Source organism: Equus asinus, chromosome 28 (genome assembly GCF_041296235.1).
Source record: "Equus asinus isolate D_3611 breed Donkey chromosome 28, EquAss-T2T_v2, whole genome shotgun sequence".
Taxonomy (NCBI): domain Eukaryota; kingdom Metazoa; phylum Chordata; class Mammalia; order Perissodactyla; family Equidae; genus Equus; species Equus asinus.
In genome coordinates this window covers 33,080,392-33,103,960 of record NC_091817.1, presented here as the reverse complement: position 1 = coordinate 33,103,960, position 23,569 = coordinate 33,080,392, and the positions used below count along the sequence as shown (strand labels likewise).

Here is a 23,569-nt window from a genome sequence, read left to right as displayed (position 1 = left end):
GGGAGGAGGGAGCCACGGGGAATCTCTGTGGAGCATTGGGGAAGACCAGGGCGGGGCACCTGTTCATTCTTTACTAAAAAACGTGTCGGGGCCAGAGACTGATACTGTGGAGACAAGACCGAAAGGGTCCCACCCTTGTGAAGTCCACAGTCTAGTGGGCACGAAAAACATTAATCAAAGATCCCTACCAACATATTTCTCCCTGCAGTGGGTAGTATGAAGGGAAAGTGCCCCACAGGAACCCATCCAGGGGAGAGTGGTGGGGTGTGTGTCAGAGAAGTCTTCTGGGGAGGAGATGGTGCTCTAGGCTGAGACCACTTCCATTGGGAGGAGTTTGGTAAGTGAGGGTGGGGGCAGAGGGTAGAAAAGCACTCTGTCAGAGTGAACAACAGGTGATGTGCAGAAATTCTGAGTTTGAGGAAGTGAAAGAGGCCAGAAGGACTGAGGCTGGGGAGGAGCACGCAGAGAGATGCAGCTGGAGAGGTTGGAGGACCAGATGGAGCAGGGCCTCGTGGACTGAGAGCAGAACTTGGGCTTTCTCTTCAGAAGAAGTGGCTCTACCACGAGCAGGCGGAGAGAGCAGACCTCTAGCATTTAGGAGGTTGCTACTGTGGGTGGCTAAAGGTGGCATGAAGGAGGGAGAGGTCAAGTTGACAAATCCTGGCCAGGTTGACTATGAAGTAGGGCCAGAATGGTGGTCATCTGGGAGGTCCTCTGGCAGGGCCCAGAGACTCTGATTCCTGATTCTGCCCCAGAGCTGGAGGCTGGGTGGAGACCACAGTCAGAGGGTGCAGTATCTGAGGCGGGTGGGGAAGATACCACTGATGCTGATGTTCTAAAGCCCTCTGAGCCATAAAAGGGAGAAAAATGGAGAGAGACAAGTAAGATGGGCCCTGGGGTTTTCTGATAGGGAAACAAATAGCTGAAAGGACAGCCTAGAAAGATAAAGATGTTAAAGTAAAGCCAACCAGATAAGTTATCTGAAACAGTGGAGTAGAAAGTGAATGAAAAGAAAAGTTAAGAGCAAATAAGTAGACGATTGGATAAAGGAACCCCCAGGAGGTGAGACAGTAAAAGAGAAAATCAAGATGAAAACTTGGCTAAAGAATCCAGTGTAGCATCTCAAAGGGGCAAACGGGGCCGGGCGAGGGTGATGGGTGTCCTTCCTACCCAGGAGGCAGCAGCCTCTGGGGAAGGAGGCAGGAATCCCTAGCCGCCTCCAACAGGGAGAGACTGCAGTAAGGGGCCGCGGGGAAGGGACGGGACTTTTATGGGGGTTCAGTTTCCAGGGACGCGGTGGAGAGGTGAGAGACAGAGATGATGGAAATGGGGAGGGGATACCCAGGAATGCTGAGAGGCCCTGGGCAGGACTGGGATGGCTTCTGCGATCCTGGACCGGTCCTCCCTACCATTCCCCGTCCCTGAGTAACAGAAATGTCGCTGAGCGCTTACTAGGCACAGAGCGCAGAGCCAGCGCACCCCGCGCCCCATCTCACGGAGCCCTCAGGTAGCCCCAAGAGATGGAAGAGCATTTTCCCATTTTACAAGTACCGCCGCTGAGGCTCAGAGAGGGCAGCCCCTCACCCAAGTTCACACAGGAATCGGGCACTCCCCAGGGCGTGGAGTCGCTAGTAGTCCTCCGGCCCTGGGGGCTTCACTCAGCCAGGGCCCCCTCGGGGAGGAGCCGGCCCCAGCCCCTCCTGCTCCCCGCCCCCGAGGGGCGGCCCGGGGGGCGGGCGGAGGAAGTGAGCGCAGCGGGGAGGAATGCGAGCGGGCGGGGCGCGCCGACCCGGGGCGGCGGGGACAGCGGGACAGACGGCCGGGGCGGCGGGGCCGAGCGCGCGCGATGCCTCACTTCACCGTGGTGCCGGTGGACGGGCCGCGGCGCGGCGACTATGACAACCTCGAGGGGCTCAGTTGGGTGGACTACGGAGAGCGCGCCGAGCGGGAGGACTCGGACGGTGAGGGCGCGCCCGGAGGGGCCCTTGGCGGGGACGGGGGAGCCGGCCACGCGGGGCCCGCGCTCACACAGGCACCCGGATCGTGCGCGCACACGTCGATGCCGGCCCAACTTTTCTTAGTCTGCCCAGCCGCCACTAATCCCTCGCTCCGCGCGCGCAGACAGGATTTCCCCGGGCCCCAGGCGCCCGCGGTCGGGCCGCTCTCCCCGCCCCAGCTCCTCCCTTGCGAGCGGCGGGCGGGGGCTGCAGACGTGGCTGACGGAGGAGGCCAGGCCAGCGGGGCCGCCCGGCGCTTAAACTGCGCCGAGCCCCCACCTCTGGCCTCTCCGGGCTGGGAGCACAGCCGCAGCCCGGACCCCAGCCCCTTCACCTTCTGTAAACTGCTCTCAGCCCCTTCTCTCCTCGCCTACCCATTTGCGCGTCGGCGTCTCTGCCACTGAGACTACCCTGTCGCCCCTCCCCTCCCCCGTCCATGTGCCTCCCTCCACTGGCCGGCAGGAGAGAAGGGTGTGTCTGCCTGAGGGGGTGTATGGGGAACTGCCTGTGAGTGCCCTTGTGTTGCTCTCAGCTTAGATCTGTTGGTACAGTGGGCATCTGTAGAGCGCTCATGCGGAACTAGGATTGTCTAGGCGCTTTACACGGGCTCACTCATTTAATCCTCCCCATTTCCCCCATGGGATAGGTCCTGTTACTCACACTTAGGAAGGAGTGAACTGAGGCATGGAACAGTTATATAACTTGCCCCAGGGGATTCAAATCCAGCTCCCTAACTCAATCTAGGTGTTAGGGCTGGGCATGAGGGTAAGCCCTTCCTCCCTTCTCCCAGGTGGCTGCCTTTCCTTATTCGCCTTTCTCCACCTCCTGCTCCAGGAGATTCCAAGGGACTGTCCAGGGCCCACTCTTGGAGTGTGAACCCTGCTGAGAACATGTGTCTGTATGTGTAGTGGCATATGCATGTGTAATTGTGCTTGTGCAAGTGTGTAGCTATGGGTATCACAGGGTGAAGGTGGGGTCAGGGTAGCACATTCTCATGGCCACTGTTTCCTGCAGGGTTGTCAATGATGAGGATGGTGATATGTCTGATGACAAATGCCTGTGTCTGTGACTGACCAGGATGGAGATATGCAGGGAACATGTATGTTAGTGGCATGTGTCAGGTGGTGTGATCTTGACCTGTATGGTCTGTCTGTGATGGTGACATGACTGAGGTGATCAATGCCTGATGTGGGTGATTGGCTATATGTGTCACCTGACTGTGTGGACAGATGTCACAAGACAGTGGTATGGATTCTGGACATTGTGGAGGTTTTAGACTTGACAGTCGTGTGTGTGCACACACCCCAATCCCCACCCAATGCCCTCACCTGCCCCTAGCCTTGTTCTAGTGGTCAGAGCAAGAGCCAGCATCCTTGCTCCCCTGTTAGCCCTGGGAGGCTCTCTCTTCCCAGAGGCTGGTCTGGGCTGCATCCCCAGGATCAGTCTGGACCAGTGAGTGAGCAGGCAGAGCTGAGCCCAGGCCCTGGCCCCGCCTTGGCCTCTCACAGGGTGACTGGAGAGACCTGGAGCCACATTGGCTAAGTCTTGCCAGGTCCCTCCAGTCTGGGCCAGCTCCTCCCACTATCCTCCCTCCTCCTCCTCTCACTTCTTTTCAGCCAGACCTTGGCTGCGCCTGCGGTATGGGGGACACTCTGTGCCCTGGTGAGTGATTATGATTCTTCTTGGTGGGGACTGCAAAGGGTCAGGGGGCACAAAAAAAGTGAGCCTCAGGTCTACCTCGTGGGGCACCCCCAGCCAGGTCCCTGAATCTCTGAAGGCCCACACCTCTGCTCCAAGGGGCATAGATGGGCCTGCTCATCAAGTCCACTGTGACCTGTGTAGAGGGGCTGGGGAGGTTCTAGAGGGGTACCCCAGGCAGATGCCTGTGAGTACAGGGATCAGGAGTGTCACCTGGATACCCACCTGCAGCTGGTGTGTTCACAGCTGCTGGGAGGAATACACATATATGTGTACCTCAAGGCAGGCCCCAGGACTAGGCCATGCTCCAGTTCACTGGGTGTCTCAGGTGGTATCTGAGCAGCTTTGGCCTGGCAGGCATGCCCAGACCTGCCCTGGGATTTTTGAAATAGCTGAGGGCAGTACAGACATCCAAGAACTGCTTAGACCCCCCACATTCCCACAATCCCATGGGAGCTGTCCTTAAAAGAGGGTTTGGGGAACTCCAAGGAGTACCTGCTGGGTGTTTGATGCTAGATTGTCCCTTTTCTGGGGCACCTGGGCAACTGGAAGAGTAGGTATTGCTATCGACTTCATAGAAGAGGAACCAAGGCAACACAGAGAGGGTAAGCAGGTTGCCCTGGGTCACACAGAGAGAGGGTCAGGAATCCAAGCCAGGCTGCCAGCCATCTGAGCACCAAGAGCCTTGGGTATGCACACCCTGGCCAAATCGCAAACTCCAGACACTTTTCTCGAGTTAAAGGCTTGTACTGCACCCTGGGATGGACTGGGGCTCACAGTAGGAGTGGGGAACCTGTAGCTCGGCTCCCACCTGGCTCTGGTGGATCCTAGGACCCAGGTTTGGGCCTTCTCACTAGATAACCTTGCCTCTGAATCTCTCTTGAGCCTTACTTTCCTTGTTACTAAAAAGGAGTAAGTGATATCTACTGGAATGTTGCTGTGAGGACTAGAGCAACCCTTGGAAGGGCCCTGGAATCATGGCTAAAGGGACAAGGGATGAACTAGGTCTTGAAGGACCATCCACAGGCATTTTGGGGGAACTGCTGTGTGCTCAGCTCTACATTTTGTGGATACTAGTGGTCTCCTCAGAGAGACAAGGCAACAATGGTGGGGCAGGCTGCAGTGCATAAGCTTAGAATAATTTATTTCCAACCTACTTCCACAAAAGAATCAGAAGAGATAATGCAACAAAAATAGCCTCCAAAAATGACTGTTACTGTCAGAAACATCAAAACCATGCAGAGGAAGGGGGCAAGGATTCTGAGTTGAGGCAGATGATGACTATAAATTTAGCTTGGAGATTACTGGCAGCCAAGGCAGAAAAGGAAATAAGATCAGCTCTATAGCTGCCATTTTCTGACAAATTGAAGCATCAGACTTATTCAGGAGAGACATTCTTTTGTCACAAAAATCCAAGAGTACTTTTCAGAGGCTTCTTACTGAAGGGCCAGCAATGTAATGTGCGGTTTTCAGATTTCTCTTGTTGCTCTTTATCCCGATCCTAAACATGGGCATGGCAAATGTCACAGGTATCTGAGGGGCTACATGACCTCATGAGGCTTTAACATGGCTCAGTGGGCTGGCTTGACCTGCTACCTTTGTACACTATACTGTTGGCACTGACCTACACACAGTTGTGTGGCTTGTGGGACTGAATTGCTTGGCTCTCTTAGCTAGTCCAAGTTTCTAGATGCGGCAATGTACCGCTTTCAGATGCTGTGGGAAGGAAGAGCCGACTTTTTCCCAGGAATTGTCATCAGCACGCTTTACCTGTCAGTTTCCTTGAGTAATAAAGAATCCACAGTGCAGGACCTGCTGAGTGATTGTTGGCTCAGAGAAGGCAAGTCTTATACCGACGGCAAGAGGATATTTCAGATGGAGGATGGATCATTCAGCATTCTTAGCGGCAAACAAAAGAAATGAATTGTGGCCTATTTAGCCAGAGAAGGTTGGCAGGTAGCTCTCACAAAACCCAAACACAGCCAGTGCATGGCTGGAATATTCTACTAGCCTGGTGAGATGATGACACACTTATGTTGCCACCTCCATCACTGGACCCCGGGCCAGCACTGCTGCCACAATCATTGCCATCCAACACCAATGTGGCTTCTTTGAACCAAGATGTCAGCTTCCCATTTGCTGTGAGGCCTCCAGCCACTGCCACAGCTGCCAGACTGCCTGGAGGGGAAAAAACAGTGACTAGAAAAGGACTACTACTTGGGGTCTTCTGCCTGTTTGATGGAAAGTTGGGAATGTCACCCACTGAGACACACAAGAAACAAAGTTTGGAAAAGGGGAAAGAGTATGAATGCTGGGTGGCCAGAAAAAGCAGCCAAGCTTTGAGAATTAAGGCAGGCTTATAAAAAAAAGTGCATCTAGCTCCTTTCTGCAAGGTTTCGTTGGAGGCTGAAGCACTGTTTCACCAGCCTGGGGGGTAGGCGGCTGGGATCTGGAGCAGAGAGGCCAACAAGCGGCTCCTGACAGCAACACCTAACCGCCCCTACTCTCGAAGACGACCCTTACGGGCTCCTTGACCCACTTCCGCCCTCTGGACAGTCTTGCTTGCCCCCCCTCCCAGCATGCCTCGGGCTGCCCTCCAGGACGCCCCCGCGCGGTGCATGGTGGGGTAGCTGCCGCGTGCTAGCCATGACGGCAGAAGGTGCCCTGTGTGGCTTTGTCTATCTGGAGGGGAGCACCCGGGAGGGCCCAGAGGACACGGAGCCTCAGGCGCCCAGCACACTGGGTATTCCAGATGGGCCGGGAAAATGGGAGAGTGGGGGGCGGTCTGAAGGTGCTCCCGGGCCGGTCCACGCCCCTCCTGGCTGGCTCCGCCCCTCGGTGTTAACACGTGGGTGAGCTAGGGTGTCTGGGGCCTTCGCACGGGTGTCTTCTGCAAAAGGAAATGGTGTGCTGGGTTTTGGTCACTGGCCACTCTGCCAATTCTGGCCCTTCAAGGAAGCTGGCAGGGTATGATGGGGAAACTGAGGCCCAGCCTGGTAACACTGGCCCCCAAAGTGCTCCAGAGAGATGATGTTTTGTGGGCTGGCCTGCTGGGCAGGGGTCCAGGCTAGGGGTTCAGGATGCAGCCCCTGACTGGGATTCTGTCCCTCTCTCTCCACAGGACATGGCAACCACAAAGAGAACAGTCCTTTCCTTTGTCCTGTGGAGGCTTCCAGAGGAAGTGACTACTATGACAGGAACCTGGCACTATTTGAGGTAGCTGCGGAGCCATTCTGGGCTGCAGGTGTGGCAGGCAGGTGGGCGGGCAGGGGCCTGTCAGGACCCAAGTCTTAGCTAAGCAGGCAGCCTGGACAGTTGTGCCTCCTTGTGTCTCGGCTCCTCCTCCAGTCTCCGCTTGTCTATCTCACTCCCTTGGCAGCCAGGCTGCAGTTCCCTTGGCCCTTTGAACTGAAACTGATTTCCCAGAGGCAGTCACAACCCCATCCCATGGGGTATTGACTTTGACTTACATGCAGCCCCTCAGCAAGGTGACCACCCCTCACGATTTCCTGTCTTCCCTCTACTCCTAGGACTTCTCCCAGTCCATGATTTCTCTCTCCTGTGAACTCTTCTCTCTATTTCTCTGAGGCCTGGTCCTTCTCTGTGGATCTAGCCCTTCTCTCCACATCTGCAGCCTCAGTGGACACCTCTGTGGAAACATTACCAATTTTGTGCCTCTGAACTTGAACTTTATCCTTTTCAGACTCAAGCTCAGAAGTTGGATTTAAGGCATGGTTTAGGCCCCTAAACTCTGACCCACACGTTCAGCTGCCCCATGCAAGTCTTGTGGGCTCCTCAATCTCCACATGCCCCCAAAGACCTGCATCTTCACTTGTGACTCCAAACCAGCTTCTCCTTGTGTATAGGATCAGAAAGGAGCTGAGGGACAGGAAAAGACTAAATGTGGGCAAGAGGCAGGTTGAGGCACAGTGCTGGGGAGGCCGCAGGGGCCGGGAAAGCCTAGACTCGGGTGGAGGTTGGAGAACCTGAGCCCTGGGAGGCCTCCTGACGCGAGAAAGCAGCAAGTTTCTGCAGCAAAGGCCTTGACTTGGCTCCACCTGAGGATGGGCTCAGGGGCCAGGATCCCACCTTGGGAATTGAGGTGGGTTATTCACAGAGCCTGTGGCAGTGGGGAAGACCACTCAGGAGGATCAGGGTTTAGGCAGATACGAGAGACCACTTGTTCCAAATATTCTTCTTTTGACTTCTTTGGTTCCCTGAGGTAACTGGTGGCTTTTTTTGTGGAAGAGTTGAAAGCAGATAAGTCCCAGAGGCCCACTCATAGCTGGGAGGTAGCCAGCCAGAACAGGCATGATGAAGTATACCATTCACTTGTCTGCCAGCTGTGTGCCCTGCCCTCTCCCCTGAGGCAGGTAGTTTTCACAAATGGACTAGTAGTGATTGTAGCCAAGGTGGGGCAGGGAGAAGCAGCCGCTGGGCTAAGCCTTTGAGTGCTGTGTGCTGGGGTGTGGTGCCCACACCTGCTCAGTTGGAGGATTTGGGCTTCCCCAGGCAAAAAAAAAGCTGGGATCAGGTCCAGGCCTGCTTCAGGGCTTGGCAAGGGGCCAGAGGCCAGGCTGCTGGCTACACACAGGTAGCCTGGCACCAGCCGGGCCCCTTGCCAGATTGCCCTGTGGCTCTGTTTACAGGAAGAGCTGGACATCCGCCCAAAGGTATCATCTCTTCTGGGCAAGCTCGTCAGCTACACCAACCTCACACAGGGTGCCAAGGAGCATGAGGAGGCTGAAAGTGGGGAGGGCACCCGCCGAAGAGTAGCCAAGGTAAGCTGGTCAGGGGTAGCAGAGGGGCCACTCCTGGGAAGACAGACTCCATACCATGGAACTGGCAATTTCCCCAGATGGTGGTGAACATTGAAGGATGGGCATTGAGAGCATTGGGCTCAAAGAGGCTTTGAGGAGTGGGCCAAGGAGGAGCCCCTCAGGGGGACAGAAGGCTAGAGGGGGTAGAGGGCCAGAGAGGCCCTCAGAAATGACAAAGTGACAGCTGCCTTTACTCAGCCCTCTCTGTGTGGGGAGTACCACGCTAAACGGTGGGTCATGTTCACAACAAAGCTGTGAGGTAGGTGCTGTTATCACCCCCATTTTACAGATGAGGAAACTGAGTGTCAGGGATGTTAACTTGCCTACTATGACTTAGCTAGATTAGATCAATGGATAACACTGGGAGACAGATTTGTGGATTTACTGTGAGATATGTGACTATGTATAATGCCTGATCACTGGCATCTCATCAAGATGGATAAGGATGTTACCATTGGAACCAAGAACCAGGTTGTCCCTTAGGGCTCTGTGACCTAGAGCAAGTGACCAAACCCTTCTGCCTCTCACTGTGTTGGCTCCACTGGCAAACTCCTCCAGTGGCCCATGGGTTCTTTGAGTGCCAGGGTGGGGACGTGATAGGAGCATTACACTGCCTCTTGGGGCTTCCCTCTTCCTTTCCTGGTCCCATCTCTGGTTGCTGTCCAGGCCTCTGGCCCTTCAGCTTTCCTCTCTCTTTAGATGACTTTGCACATCTTTGCTCAGCTCCCCTGTGTGACGGAGCTTAGTTTAACTGAGGGGAGGGGTTTCTTCTACATTTTCTGTTTGGAAGAAAAGAGTCCTCCCTCTCCACCTACTGACTCCCTGAGGTTTGGGAAGCAGCTGTGATTTGGAAGGAGCTTGGGTCTGGCACTGGCTGTAGTACTCTTGCTGGAGGTCAGCACAGGCAGAAGGAGCTCTTGGTTGGGATAAGCTGGGACCCCAGCCTCAGACCTGCTTGTGAGATTTGGGCCCTGCTGGGGTGGGCCAAGGAAAGAGGGTAGATCAGGCTGTGTACACCTCTTACCTTGCCCCTCCAGGTCGCAAACCAGCCCACACTTTAGAGAGGGCAGCTGAGATCTTGAGGTCACACAGACCTGACCCCCACCCTATCCTGCTGGTTGTGATTTTGCTGACATTTTCTGCACTGCAGATAACAGAGAACCCTGACTATCTCTGGCGATCCCTATTCAGCCCTGCAGTGGGGGTCTCAGCCTCTGAGAGTGTTGCCTGTGGTGGGTGATAGGATCCTTGGGTAAGAGTGTCCTCCCTGTCCCTTTGGGCCAAGTCCAGGGAGCTGGTGGCTGGGAGTAAGAAGGTCCCTAAGAAAGGCTAGTGCACATCTCAACAAGAGTGTCGGAAGGAAGCTTGGGTTGGTGAAGGGCCATGGTCCCTTGGCCTTATGAGGAGCTAGTGAGGATGCTGGGGTCCAGCCTCAGCTTACCTGCCCAGCTCACCTGGCCCTAGAGTAAGGATATGAGAGAATGGCTGAGTATCCTGGCTCCAATGGCTTTTCCATGGAGGAAGGAAGAGCCTGGTCAAGTCCATAGTGAGTTGCCAGAAAGCTACGGAGCTGGGAACACTGAGCTGTGGTCCTCAGCCAGGGCGGGTCTGAGCAGGGGCCTCAGAAAAAGAAGGTTTAAAGCAGGAAGGGCAGGCCTCCAACCACACCACGCCAAGACCCAAACCTCTCCATAGCAGCTGCTCTGGCTCCGGCCTGGTGACCTTCTGAGGCTGCCAAAGGTTATTTGGGGATGCAGAAAGCATTTCCGGCCCTACCCTTTCCCACACTGCCCTTTTTTAAGAGTGACTCAGCCTAAAGTGGAGGTGGGGCTGGGAGCTGCCACTATCCAATGGGTGGTCCAGGGCCTCTGAGTAAGGCTCAGACAGAGCCAGATGAGGTATATCTGTCACCTATGCTGTGCAGGACAGTTAAAGGACCATTCATTCTTACTTGGGCCCTTCCAGGCTTTCTGAGGTCCCGTAGGCTGTACACAGAACCTGCCCCAGGCCTGGACCCTTCAGAAGATTTGCTGGGGCGCTGGTGGTAGTGCCCCACTACCCTGGGCTGCACTCATGGGAGCTTAGTTCTTCAAGAAGGCACCAGCCCTGCCTCTGTGCTTCCGCCTCTGCCCGCCTCCTGGCTGGCCCCTGCTCTGCCCTTTGAGTGTTGAGAAATCTTGTCTGGATATGCCCATCAGACCTTCCTCATCTTCCCTTCAGCCTGAAGCTCTACTCTCTATGCAGGATTTTCCCAACAGGTTATCCCAGGGGCCTTCCAAGGCAACACTCTCTGGGCTCAGGAGCACCTTTTGGGTACCTGCAGTGCTTGATGGTGATAGAACAGTGAACAAGCCGAGTCTACCCCAGGGTAGTCATGAGACATTCGAGTGAACAGTTACCATGACCTGAAGGGACCACTGTGATGGAAGGGTATATCAGATGCTGAGGGGATGTAAGAGAAAGTACCAACTCCACCTAAGGCAACTTGGGGGAACTTCCTGGAAGAGGCAACAGTTAAGCCTCCTGCAGATTTAACTGAAGAAGAGTTTGCCAGGCAGTAAGGTGGGGCTGACCTGCCCAGGCAGAGCCCAGCACATGCACTGGTTCAGAGGCTCTGAGGAACCGATGTCATCAGGGGCTAGGGCTGACAATGAAGGTTATAGGGCACACCTGGTGGCCCAAGCCAAGGAGTCTGGCCCACACTGTGGATTACAGGATAGACAATGCAAAGCATTCTCAGCAGGAATAATGACACTGAATTTGGTTTTCAGAGACCTGCTCTGGCAGCAGAATGGGCTAGAGAGTGGAGAGGTTGAGGGGCACAGGAGGACACCATCCAGGTGCCCCAGGTGTAGTGCCCCATTTTCAAGGGACTAAGGCTGAGGCAAGGCAGGCTGATCCCATGGCAGCTTGAGAGGCAGACTGGACAGGACTCAGTGTCCACCTGGACTGGAGTTGGGGGTTGGAGAGAGGGAGGGCCAGGAACAACTTCTTGGACTCTGGCTTGGGTGACATGGGGACTGCTGGGTGAGAAGGTGGGGATCAGAGACAGACCTCTCTTTCTAGAAGTTTAATGAAAGAAAAGAAAGGAAGGGGGGCAGTACCTTGAGGGTGAGGTGAGGCTTAAAATCTCACACATGGGGTTTTGAAAAGAATCAGGTTTTATACCTTCTCAGTCCCAAACCATCTTCACATATGAAAGTCAACATAGATATCCTAGCTGTCACCCTACCCTGTGTGCTCCCCAGGACTCCATTCAGGATGCCCCTCTCCATCCTGTTCTCTGGCAGAACACCCTGGGGGTCGGGGACTGCTGTGTGACTAGGGGCTGGCCTTCCATGGTGCATCTGGGCCCCTCTGATGCTCTGTGCCCCCCACCCCCTTCTGCTCCATAGGCGCCCAGCATGGGCACCCTCATGGGAGTGTACCTGCCCTGCCTGCAGAATATCTTCGGGGTTATCCTCTTCCTGCGGCTGACCTGGATGGTGGGCACGGCTGGTGTGCTGCAGGCCCTCCTCATTGTGCTCATCTGCTGCTGCTGTGTGAGTATCCTAGCTGGGGCAGGGGCCATGGTTGCCCCACAGAGCCTGCCCAGCTGAGCTGCTCACCCAGGCCTTCCTTCCCACAGACCCTGCTGACGGCCATCTCCATGAGCGCCATCGCCACCAATGGCGTGGTTCCAGGTGGGTGAGTAGCGCCACCACAGGCCTGATGGGGGGACTGGGCCCGGAATCCACCTTGACATGACCGGTAACTCTCACGGCCACCCCTAACCAAGCCGTTCTCTGATGGGGTCCTAGTTCCTGACTCCCTGACAGTGCCATCACTTAGGAGCATCCTTATTTGACAGAGTTTGGGATTGCTCTTGTGTTTTGTGTTTTGTTTGCTTTAGTGTAAAAGTAATTTTTAAAAAGGGGGCCTAGAGCTGACAAAGAAGGTGATGGGGCATACCTCGTAGCCCAAGCCAAGGATTCAGAGACCCCATTTATTTATTTATTCAACTATGTATTTATATCAGTATGGACTCCTGGATATTTATTTTATTCCTTGGATCAAAATCTAGTACTATCATTATTTATTTTGTTGTTCAAACTGTTTCAGTTTAGCTATTTAGCTATTCAGGTTGGCTCCTGTGTCTGGATCCTTTTATTTATTTATTTATTTTATTTATTTATTTTTTTTTTGAGGAAGACTAGCCCTGAGTTAACTGCTGCCAATCCTCTTCTTTTTGCTGAGGAAGACTGGCCCTGAGCTAACATCTGTACCCATCTTCCTCTACTTTCTATGTGGGACGCCTACCACAGTGTGGCTTGCCAAGCGGTGTCATGTCCACACGTGGCATCCAAACCGGCAACCCCCAGGCTGCCGAAGCGGAACGTGCGCACTTAACTGCTGCATCACTGGGCCAGCCCTTTTTTTTTTTTTTAAATAACAGCTTTATTAGTATAGAAGTAATAGGGGAAAAAAAGGTAATATATCTTTGCCATAAGAGGATTTGAAAGTGCAGAAAAATGTAAAGGGGAATATTGAAAGTACCCATAACCCTACCAACTTGGGTTTATAACTCTTAGCCTTTTGGCATATGGTCTTAGGGTCTTGTAAAGTATTGACATATTTTTTTCCCCAAACTGTATGTGTATGTGTGTGTGTGTATTTCCCAAATGTTTTGAACAGTATATTTGTTTTTTAAACAGGATTGATAGGATATTACTTGATTTATGTGATTATTCTCCTACTCTTGGGTTCTGCTTTTTCACTATTGTAAACAGTGTTGTCATGAACAGCCTTGCACATGGATCTCTGTTCACACCCCTGGCAGTTCTCTTAGGAGAGGATCCTAGAGGTGGGGTTACAGCATGAAAAGGATTAGCCATGTTAAAGTTTATTGATCCTTGTTCCAGATTTTTCAGCAGAGAAGTTTTATCAGGAGCAGATTCAACCAGCAACATGGGATCTCTCTTGTCCCCTGCACCCTTGCTGGCCCTGGGGCCCAGTGTTGACTCCGTCAGTCTTGCCAGGGGTGTTAGACTCTAATGGAAGCACAGACTCAGGACAGGAGGGTCAACCATGGATACTCACCTGGTGGCAGGCCCTGTGCTGGGCTCCAGGGACAAAAAACCGGACCAGATACAGTCCTTACCCTGGTCAGGAGGGGTGAGGCATGCTGAGATAGGATGCACCTAGACAGTGGAGGCTGTGGGGACTGGCCTGAGAGCAGGGAGTTGGGAGACAGTGGGCCACTTAGGCACTGCTGCAGACCTAGAGCTGCCCCAGAAAAGCAGCCATTTCACTGGCCCCGTGCTGGGCATTGCAGTCAGATGGGAATGGGGTCCAACCCCAGCCTGGTCACTGACTAATAATGCAGCCTTGGGCAAGTCTCCCTACCCATCTGCTCATCTGTAAATGGGAAAAGCAATCCCTGTCCCTCTGGGTGGTTGTGAGGGGTTCTCATGGAGGAGACCCCTTGAAGAAGAACCAGCCTTGACCTGTGTGTACTTTCTCTGTTGTAGCTGGGGGCTCCTATTTCATGATCTCCCGCTCACTGGGACCAGAATTTGGAGGTGCTGTGGGCCTGTGCTTCTATCTGGGAACAACATTTGCAGCGGCCATGTACATCCTGGGGGCCATTGAGATCTTGCTGGTGAGTTAGGCTAATCCCTGGCCAACTCTGGTCTTGTGCAAACAGTCCCTTTCGCATAGGCCCAGGCTGCTCGTGCTCTCCTCACCTCTGGCCAGGGTCTGGGGGTTATAATATGGGAGGCCTCCTCGAGAAAGAAAGGTCTTTGCTCAAGCCAGTCTCCCCTTCAATTCCTAGTTTGGGCCAATCAGGGAAGGGCCCTTGCTGCCTTCACCTTGGCCCTGGATGTTCCATCCACCCAGGGACCATTTCAGCCATGGCAGGTGGTCTGGGAACTATTGCATTTAGCTCAGTGATGGATCTTGGTGGTGACGCAGAGCCTGCCTCCTGGACTTATGTGGGCTCTGGCCAGTTCTGTCTCCCCCAGGACTCTGTGCCAGTACCCTTTAGAGCCAGCTTCTCCGTGTCCCTGTATCAGGGTGAGCAGCCAAAGGACCCTATCTGGAGGTCAATGCCTCCTCCGTGAGCCCCATGTGTGCTCTGACTCAGCTTTCACTCCCCACTGAACTGCCCCAGGCAGTAGGAGAAGAGGTGGAGGGACAGTGGGGAGCACAGGATAACAAGTGCCTACCCCTGGGGATCCAGACAGTAGGAGATTTTTAGAGGAACTGCCTCCAGATCCTCTGCCTGTAGTGTGAACCCCATTCCTGGATCTTCTGGGTCTTTTGTTTGTTTTTCTATTTCTTACATTCTTACATTTTTTGTTTGGATTTCTTCTGTATGGAAAATTTGTCCTTTTCCCCATTTATTTATTTATTCAACCATGTATTTATATCAGAATGGACTTCCTGATGTTTATTTTATTCTTTGGGTCGCAATTCAATAGTATCATTATTTATTTGTTGCTCAAACTGTTCCATTTTGGCTATTTAGGTATTTGGGTTGGCTCTTGTGTCTTTTTTTTTTTAAATAACAGCTTTATTAAGATATAATTCACATATCATACAATTCACTGCTCATTTAAAGTATACAACATATGCTTTATATTCACAGAGTTGTACAACCATCACCACAATCAATTTTAGAACATTTTCATCACCCTGAGAAGAGATCGCATACTCATTAGTGGTCACTCCATTCTCCCCAGCCCTAAGCAGCAATTGATCTGCTTTCTGTCTTTAATCAGATTTAATCAGATTTGCCTATTCTGGACATCATATAAATGTACCCATACAATATGTGGTCTTTTGTGACTGGGTTTTTCTGGATACTCTTTTAAAAATACAACCAAAATGACAGGATTCACTCTTCAAATAGGAAGATTGAAGCTTCCTTATCGGTCTTCTTGTTTCAGACCTACATTGCCCCACCGGCCGCCATTTTTTACCCAACAGGCACTCACGACACATCGAGTGCCACCTTGAACAATATGCGGGTGTATGGGACCATTTTTCTGACCTTCATGACACTGGTGGTGTTTGTTGGTGTCAAGTATGTAAACAAATTTGCCTCGCTCTTCCTGGCCTGTGTGATCATCTCCATCCTCTCCATCTACGCTGGTGGCATCAAGTCTATTTTTGACCCTCCTGTGTTTCCGTAAGTAATCCAGGGATACATCCAGGCATTGCACTAACATCCCTCCCAAGTAGATGGCCTTTGATGCCCTGAGTTCCCAAGGCTGCTGGGTGAGAACAGGTTGGGGCCTTCAGCTAAGCAGGTGCTGATGCTTCTGCCCACAGGGTATGCATGCTGGGCAACAGGACCCTGTCCCGGGACCAGTTTGACGTCTGTGCCAAGACAGCCATGGTAGACAATGAGACAGTGGCCACCCAGCTATGGACCCTCTTCTGCCACAGCCCCAACCTCACCACTGACTCCTGTGACCCCTACTTCCTGCTCAACAATGTGACCGAGATTCCTGGCATCCCTGGTGCAGCTGCCGGCGTGCTCCAGGGTGCGTCCTCCCTCCCGTCCTCCTGCTCCTGACCCACAGGCTGAGCAGGAGGCAGGAAATGAGCATAGAGAGTGGAGCACAGAGCTGTCCTTGTGTGGCCAGCTCAGGAATGGAAGGCAGTTCTGGCTGCCTTCCCGGCCCAGCAGTATCCTCTCAGCCTGGCTCCTGGCAGCTAAGTTTTGGGTGAATGGAGCTGATCTGGCCAGTGTCCCAGACCTGCAGCAGCCCCTAGAAAGTTCTGGCCGCCCCTCTCTCCCCAGCCACCAGCCCCTGACCCTGCCTGGGATTGTTCTCACAGGAGCAATTAAAGGGCCTCTGTCTAAGAGGCAGGCATTGGTGGGGCTCTGGCTGGTTCAGCCACCTTTGCCTGTCACACTTCTAGCCAGGCAGCTTCTTCCCTGTGGCCAGAGCAGTCCTGTGGCTGAAGCCACCCCTGAAGCCCCCAGAGCCTCTTAGATCTGCAGGCTCTGGCTAGACTGCCCCAAACTGCCCCTGGGAAGTAAGTGGGGCTGCAGTGGTGATGCTGCTGCCCCCGCAGAAAACCTGTGGAGCGCCTACCTGGAGAAGGGTGAGGTCGTGGAGAAGCACGGGCTGCCCTCCACAGATGCCCTTGGCCTGAAGGAGAGCCTGTCCCTGTATGTGATGGCTGACATTGCCACATCCTTCACCGTGCTGGTGGGCATCTTCTTCCCTTCTGTAACAGGTAAGCCTCTCTTGCCCACCCACCCAGCCCTGCCCCGACTCCTGAGGAGCCCCTGAAGGAGTCTTGTCTGTTTTTGGAGGCATTATGGCTGGCTCAAACCGTTCCGGGGACCTCCGTGATGCCCAGAAGTCCATTCCGGTGGGGACCATTCTGGCCATCGTTACAACTTCCCTTGTGTGTATCCTTTCTCAGGCCTGGGGCAGGTGGGGAGGGGAAAAGAAGGCACTTACCTGCGTATAGGTCACTGGCTGGCATGCACAGACACACCACACATGCATGCATGCTTATATACCTTACCTCCTCACACACATGCACTCACTCAAAAGATGTGTGCACAATAGGAAACCCTCAGCTATAGGTGTCCCAGCTGAGTCTGCTGGCTAAGGCTAGGGCAAGAGACGTGTGGGTCCTGTATGGGAATGAGTGGGGACAGCAGTAGCAGTGGTGGCCTAGCTTTCCTTGACAAGCTGCAGACTTCAGCAGTGTGGTTCTCTTTGGCGCCTGCATCGAGGGTGTGGTACTCCGAGACAAGTGAGTGATCTGGGCCCCTTCCTGTGGCAGTCGGCTCAGCTTTTGCCTGCCCTAACACCAGTCCCCTTGACACAAGTGGTCCCACACATATCCGTAGGCTGTTAGTTGCCAGTGGTGGTCTGTGTCACTAAGTGGGTCAGGCCTCACCAGGACTTTTGAGTCTGAGAGGATGGTGACATCAGGATTAAGGCTGGGCCGAGGGGGAAGGGTAGGAGCTGGTGGATTGGCCTTTTCCACTAAGAGGCCACAGCTCTGCCCACTATAGCCACCCTTCCTGACCCCTGACATCCCTCACTCTGGGTGGCCCCACCCAGGATTTGGGGGGACTCCTTGCGTGGAGCATGGACTGAGCCTGGCCCCTGCAGGTATGGTGACGGCGTCAGTAGGAACCTGGTGGTGGGCACATTGGCCTGGCCTTCGCCCTGGGTCATCGTCATCGGCTCCTTCTTCTCAACTTGTGGTGCTGGCCTACAGAGCCTCACTGGGGCGCCACGCCTGTTGCAAGCCATTGCCAAAGACAACATTATCCCCTTCCTCCGGGTGAGCCCTTCTACGTTCTCCCACAGCCTGGGTGCTCCTGGCCCCCACAGTGGTTGGGAGAGAGAAGTAGGGGATAATGCATTACACCCTTTTGGCGCCCATAGTGACCCTAGGGCCATGTAGCCATCCATGGGGAGTTGCTGAGAGCTACCCTGGCCCTGATGTGTTGTTGGCAGAGCTGCTTGGGCCCAGAATCTTCATGGCTTATCTATGGCTCATCCAAAGCAGAGAGGTCTGGAGAAGTGGGGGCCAGGGAAACTTGTGGTACCTATTGGGATAGGCATGGGTGTGGCCTGAGCCCCAGAGGAGGTGCTTGAGGGTGATGGAGGCCAGGCTGTAGCTTGTGGCCCAAGGTGTGGAATGGGGGTGATGGGACCTGCTTGTTCCCTTGCTGACCTCACTGACCCTGGTCCACACAGGTGTTTGGTCACGGGAAGGCAAATGGTGAACCAACGTGGGCACTCCTCCTGACGGCACTTATCGCTGAGCTGGGCATCCTCATTGCCTCCCTTGACATGGTGGCCCCCATTCTATCCATGTGAGCTGGGGGCCAGGGTGGGGCATGGGGACAGTCTTGGGAAAGGCTCCTTGCACCATTGGTACCCCTCAGCTGGGGGCCCCAGCACCTCCCTGTGACCCTGTCTGATGTTGAGAGCACAACTGTGAGACATGTCTGGCTGTATGGGGCAATGTTTGCCTGGGAGAGCTCAGCCTACCTCTGCATTCAGGAGCAAGCCTGGCACTTACACAGAGGTTTTAAAGAGAGCACAGGTCCCACACCCCTCTGTGGGCGACTCCCAGAGCAGGCAGCCAACAGCCCTCCATTCCTAGAGAGGGCAAGCACCCTGTCCCTGCTGCCTTGATGAAGCCACCACTGCCTGTCCATCTGTTTTCAAAGTTGTTTGCTTTTAGAGTTCTGGGATCAGCTGGGCATTTGAGTCTACCAGTGCCCTACAGGGGGTGCTCGGCACGTGGCAATTTCTGGGGGTCCCTGAGGCAGAGCTCTCGTGGTTGCTGTGTTCACCTCTGCCAGTGCTGGGGTCCACTCCATCTCTCCTCACACATCTTACTCCACTGCTGATGCTCCCTCTTGTTTGTTCGGTTATGACGGGACTACCCTTCACTGCCCCACTCAGCCTGTAGGCCTGACAGGCTCTCCTTCCCCCTGAAGCAGCCTCCTCGCTCCAGCCACAGCCAGGCCTGCTGGAGTCAGTGCTCTCTTGTCCCCCTCAACACAACCTCCTTCTGCTACTGCCCATCTCTACCCACATAAGCACACACCTGAAACTGTTCTTGCGACAGTCGTCTTGGGTAGTGACCCCTCACTGCCCAAGCCAGAGGACATTTCTTAGTCTTTGTCATGTGGCTGTTCCTGGCAGTCCTGATGGGACTGACCACTGCCCTCTCATGAGAGTCCCTGCCCCCTGCCATGCCCTCTCTGGTAAGTCCCCTTACCTTCTTGTCTGCCTTTCTCTCGCGCCAACTGAGGGTGGAGGTTGGTGCCCCCTTGCCTTAGCCCTCTGCTCCTCTGCTGTCTTCCTTGGAGGGTTCACGCAGCAGGCCTCACCCATGTCCCAGTCTCCCACACCCACTGTAGTGTCCCTCAAGTGTCTCTAATTCAGTATATTCAAAATGGCCCTTGTCATCTTCTCCCTGCCTACCCCTCCCCACATTCATGACAGTTCCTCATCCATCTGCCACCCGCCATCTCCAGACACTGAGTACTCCTCAGCACCATCCACTTCCACAGCTCTACACTCACTGCTCCCCCTGCCTGCAGCCCACTCCCACCTCCTCTGCCTGCAAACACTTGCCCATCCTCTCAGACCTGGCTCTGAGGACACCTCTGCAGGAGTCTCATCTGCCTCAGGCTGTGGGAGTGGGTGCTGGGAGGCTGAGAAGACCTGGCTGACCCCATGCACAGCATTGCCATGACATGTCCCAGTTCCTAGTCAAGGCCCAGCCTGAGGAGGGGTGGGGACATCAAGTACCTGGCTGCCAAGTAGGCTGCTCTGTACCATGCACTCCCTGTGCTGCAGGTTCTTTCTGATGTGTTACCTGTTTGTGAACCTGGCCTGTGCTGTGCAGACACTCCTGAGGACCCCCAACTGGCGACCCCGGTTCAAGTACTATCACTGGTAAGTGCCAGCTAGACCCCTGAGCCAAGTCATCTGACACAAGAGCTATTGGGGAAGCCAGGAGCCCCATTCTGAATGGGGTTTGAGTTTCCTGGGCAGCAGTTGGTATTGGTGAGAGATTGGGGCATTGGGGGGCTTGGCCTGGGGCCCTACTGGTCTTGCCCTGATTCCCTTTCCCACTCTCTGGCCCAGGGCATTGTCCTTCCTGGGCATGAGCCTCTGCCTGGCCCTTATGTTTGTCTCCTCCTGGTACTACGCCCTGGTCGCCATGCTCATCGCGGGCATGATCTACAAGTACATTGAGTACCAAGGGTGAGTGAGGGGCTGCTGTCTGGTCGGGGCAAGTGGGGTGGTCCGTATGTTGGGTTGAGGGGAACTGAACCATCTTTTTCTAGCCACCATGGGTGCCATCTCACATATACATGGACAGAATCTAGGCACTCACCAGCTTTGGCCTCTGCAGGGCTGAGAAGGAGTGGGGTGACGGGATCCGAGGCCTGTCCCTGAGCGCTGCCCGCTATGCACTATTGCGGCTAGAGGAGGGGCCTCCACACACCAAGAACTGGCGGTGAGTTCACACCCAGACTAGCAAGGCCACTCTGGGTTCTCAGGGGGTGCTCTGAGGGTGGGAGGGTCAAGAGGTGCTGGCTCCCCCTCCCCAGTCCACATTCCTTGTCCTAGGGTTGCCAGGGGCACCCTCCTGCATGTTGAGTCCTTGATCCCTGCTACCTAAACCTGCGGGGCCTGTGAGCCGAGAAGGGAGAAGAAGAGGGGCTCCCTGGAAACCTCTGGCCCTGGTCTCAGGCTGCCTCCCCATCCGGCCACCGCAGGCCTCAGCTGCTGGTGCTGCTGAAGCTAGACGAGGACCTTCACGTGAAGTACCCACGGCTCCTCACCTTTGCCTCTCAGCTTAAGGCCGGCAAGGGCCTGACCATCGTTGGTTCTGTCATCCAAGGCAGCTTCTTGGAGAGCTATGGCGAGGCCCAGGCCGCTGAGCAGGTGCATGCTGCAGGGGCAGGGAGCTGAGCCGGACTAAAGGTGTCTGGAGTGACACATAGGGGAGGGGACCAATCCTGGCCAGCCAGATGGGTAGCACTGCTGCCACCTGAGAGCTAGAGCAAGGCGGTGGGGGGGGTGGGTATGACTGTCCCATCTTGGAAACATGGCCTCCGGGTGGGCAGCTTGTCCCCATTTCCTCCCCCATCCCCAAGTACTTCTGTGCCCTAGGGGCCTTGGGAGGGAGCCCAGCAGAGAGGACACTGATGGCCTTGCCTTCTGACCCTAGTGTGTTCCCCATAGACAATCAAGAACATGATGGAGATTGAGAAAGTGAAAGGCTTCTGCCAGGTGGTGGTAGCCAGCAAGGTGCGTGAGGGGCTGGCCCACCTTATCCAGTCTTGCGGCCTGGGCGGCATGAGGCATAACTCCGTGGTGCTGGGCTGGCCCTATGGCTGGCGACAGAGTGAAGACCCACGTGCCTGGAAGACCTTTATCGGTGCGTAAGGGTCAGGGCCTGGGCTCAGTCACGTGGGACAGGTGTCAGGGGTTAAGTGAGGACAGAGGACAGAGGACCACAGGCTGGCAGTCAGCAGTACCCTTCCTCCCCAGACACCGTGCGCTGCACCACAGCCGCCCACCTGGCCCTGCTTGTGCCCAAGAACATTGCCTTCTACCCGAGCAACCATGAGCGCTACCTGGAGGGCCACATCGACGTGTGGTGGATTGTACATGATGGTGGCATGCTCATGCTTTTGCCCTTCCTGCTGCGCCAGCACAAGGTGGGCCAGGCAGGTGGGCCTGGGTGAGAGGAACTGGTCCCTTGGAGAGATGGGTGTGACGGAACCACCCACCTGCTCCATTGCTACAGGTTTGGAGGAAGTGCCGGATGCGGATCTTCACGGTGGCCCAGATGGACGACAACAGCATCCAGATGAAGAAAGATCTAGCTGTGTTTCTGTACCACCTACGCCTTGAGGCAGAGGTGGAAGTGGTGGAGATGGTGAGCCACCCACCCTGGTGTGGCCCTGTGGAGGCCCTGCTCCACACAGCCTAGTCCTCATGGCCCATCCTCTCCCTAGCATAATAGTGACATCTCTGCATATACCTACGAGCGGACACTGATGATGGAGCAGCGGTCCCAGATGCTGCGGCAGATGAGGCTGACCAAGACTGAGCGGGAGCGAGAAGTCAGTGGCCTTCTTGGTTCAGGGCAGGGGCAGGAGGCAGGGGCAGGCCTTTGGAGACACCATGAGTGGGGGTGTTGGAATGACTCACTCCAGCTCCACTCAAGTCAGTGCCATTTCCCTGAGGTCAGGTGATCATGTTGGGCCAGCCAGGCCCCACCTTCTCCCATGGCATTGAGGGCTCTGGTTGTCCTCAGGCCCAGCTAGTCAAGGATCGGCACTCAGCCCTTCGGCTGGAGAGCCTGTACTCGGACGAGGAGGATGAGTCTGCAGCTGGGGCTGACAAGATCCAGATGACATGGACACGGGACAAGTACATGGCAGCTGAGCCCTGGAACCCCAGCCACGCCCCTGACAACTTCCGGGAGCTGGTGCATATTAAGCCGTGAGTACAGCAAAAAGAGACACAGCCATGTCAGTGTCTGGGGGTGGAGGTGGGATCGGGGTAGACAAGCTCTGTGGATGCCAGGGATGGGGCCCATGATCAGCTTCATTATCTGCAGGGACCAATCCAATGTGCGGCGCATGCACACCGCTGTGAAGCTCAATGAAGTCATTGTCACACGCTCCCACGACGCCCGCCTGGTCCTACTGAACATGCCTGGTCCACCCAAGAACAGCGAGGGTGATGAGAACTGTATCCCTTTTTAGAGAGACAGGCAGTAGGGAGGTGGACAGCATGTGAGGTTGGGCCAGGAGATCCTCTCCTGGGTGCCCTGGGGGGTGCCAGGTTTCCCCAGCTCTCATTGATGGGCCAAACTTCCCTGGGTGCCCTGGGTCCTGGTGCTGCCTCCTTGACCTGATGCCCTACAGACATGGAATTCCTGGAGGTGCTGACCGAGGGCCTCGAGCGGGTGCTGTTGGTGCGTGGCGGTGGCCGTGAAGTCATCACCATCTACTCCTGAACCAGTACAGACTTGTGGACTAGAGTGGATGCGTCCAGGGTAAAGGCCCCCTCGCGGCACCCACCCATCAGCCCTGCTTTGCCTGGCCCTGCCCTGGACCCAGCTTTGCTAGGTCTCCTTGGAGATTGGGCCTGGGCCTGGCAGTGGAGATGGATCCGAGGTCCCACAGGACCCTGAGAGGTTTGGGGACTTTCCCATCCAGCACCCCAGGCGGCCTGCCCTAGCTGGATAAGACTGGTGGGGGCTGATGTGGAGTTTGAAAGCAGCCAGCCCAGGAGCGCTATTTATTGCATATTTATTGTTCAGATGTCACCAGCAGAGAGAAGGGGAGGGGCAAAAGGGAGGGGGTCTGGCCCAGCATGCTTGCAAGAAGACCTGGCTTAGGCTACTGTGGGCAGGGACCCCCACCAAGCCCAGCTGAATGGAGCCAGCCAGCTGAGGCCTGACTTTTTCAATAAAACATTGTGTACTTCTGGGCCTCCTGCTCCCCTGGCTCTGTTTCTCCGGGTGCCAAGGGAAAAA

The 23,569-nt window shown here is 55.0% G+C and overlaps 1 protein-coding gene across 1 annotated transcript; it reads left to right on the top strand.

The window, feature by feature from the left end:
- The first annotated feature begins 1,744 nt into the window (after positions 1-1,744).
- Positions 1,745-23,524, top strand: SLC12A4 (solute carrier family 12 member 4). Its single transcript, XM_014827679.3, has 24 exons — positions 1,745-1,961; positions 6,817-6,911; positions 8,345-8,476; positions 11,911-12,057; positions 12,144-12,198; positions 14,026-14,156; positions 15,448-15,689; positions 15,833-16,047; positions 16,586-16,750; positions 16,830-16,928; positions 17,224-17,281; positions 17,647-17,821; positions 18,241-18,359; positions 19,861-19,959; positions 20,152-20,271; positions 20,423-20,527; positions 20,790-20,958; positions 21,259-21,454; positions 21,568-21,737; positions 21,827-21,958; positions 22,038-22,145; positions 22,340-22,527; positions 22,646-22,779; positions 22,956-23,524. Exons 1-24 carry the CDS (start codon positions 1,847-1,849, stop codon positions 23,045-23,047), a joined length of 3,261 nt encoding a protein of 1,086 aa, XP_014683165.1. The 5' UTR covers positions 1,745-1,846; the 3' UTR covers positions 23,048-23,524.
- Positions 23,525-23,569: the final 45 nt, after the last annotated feature.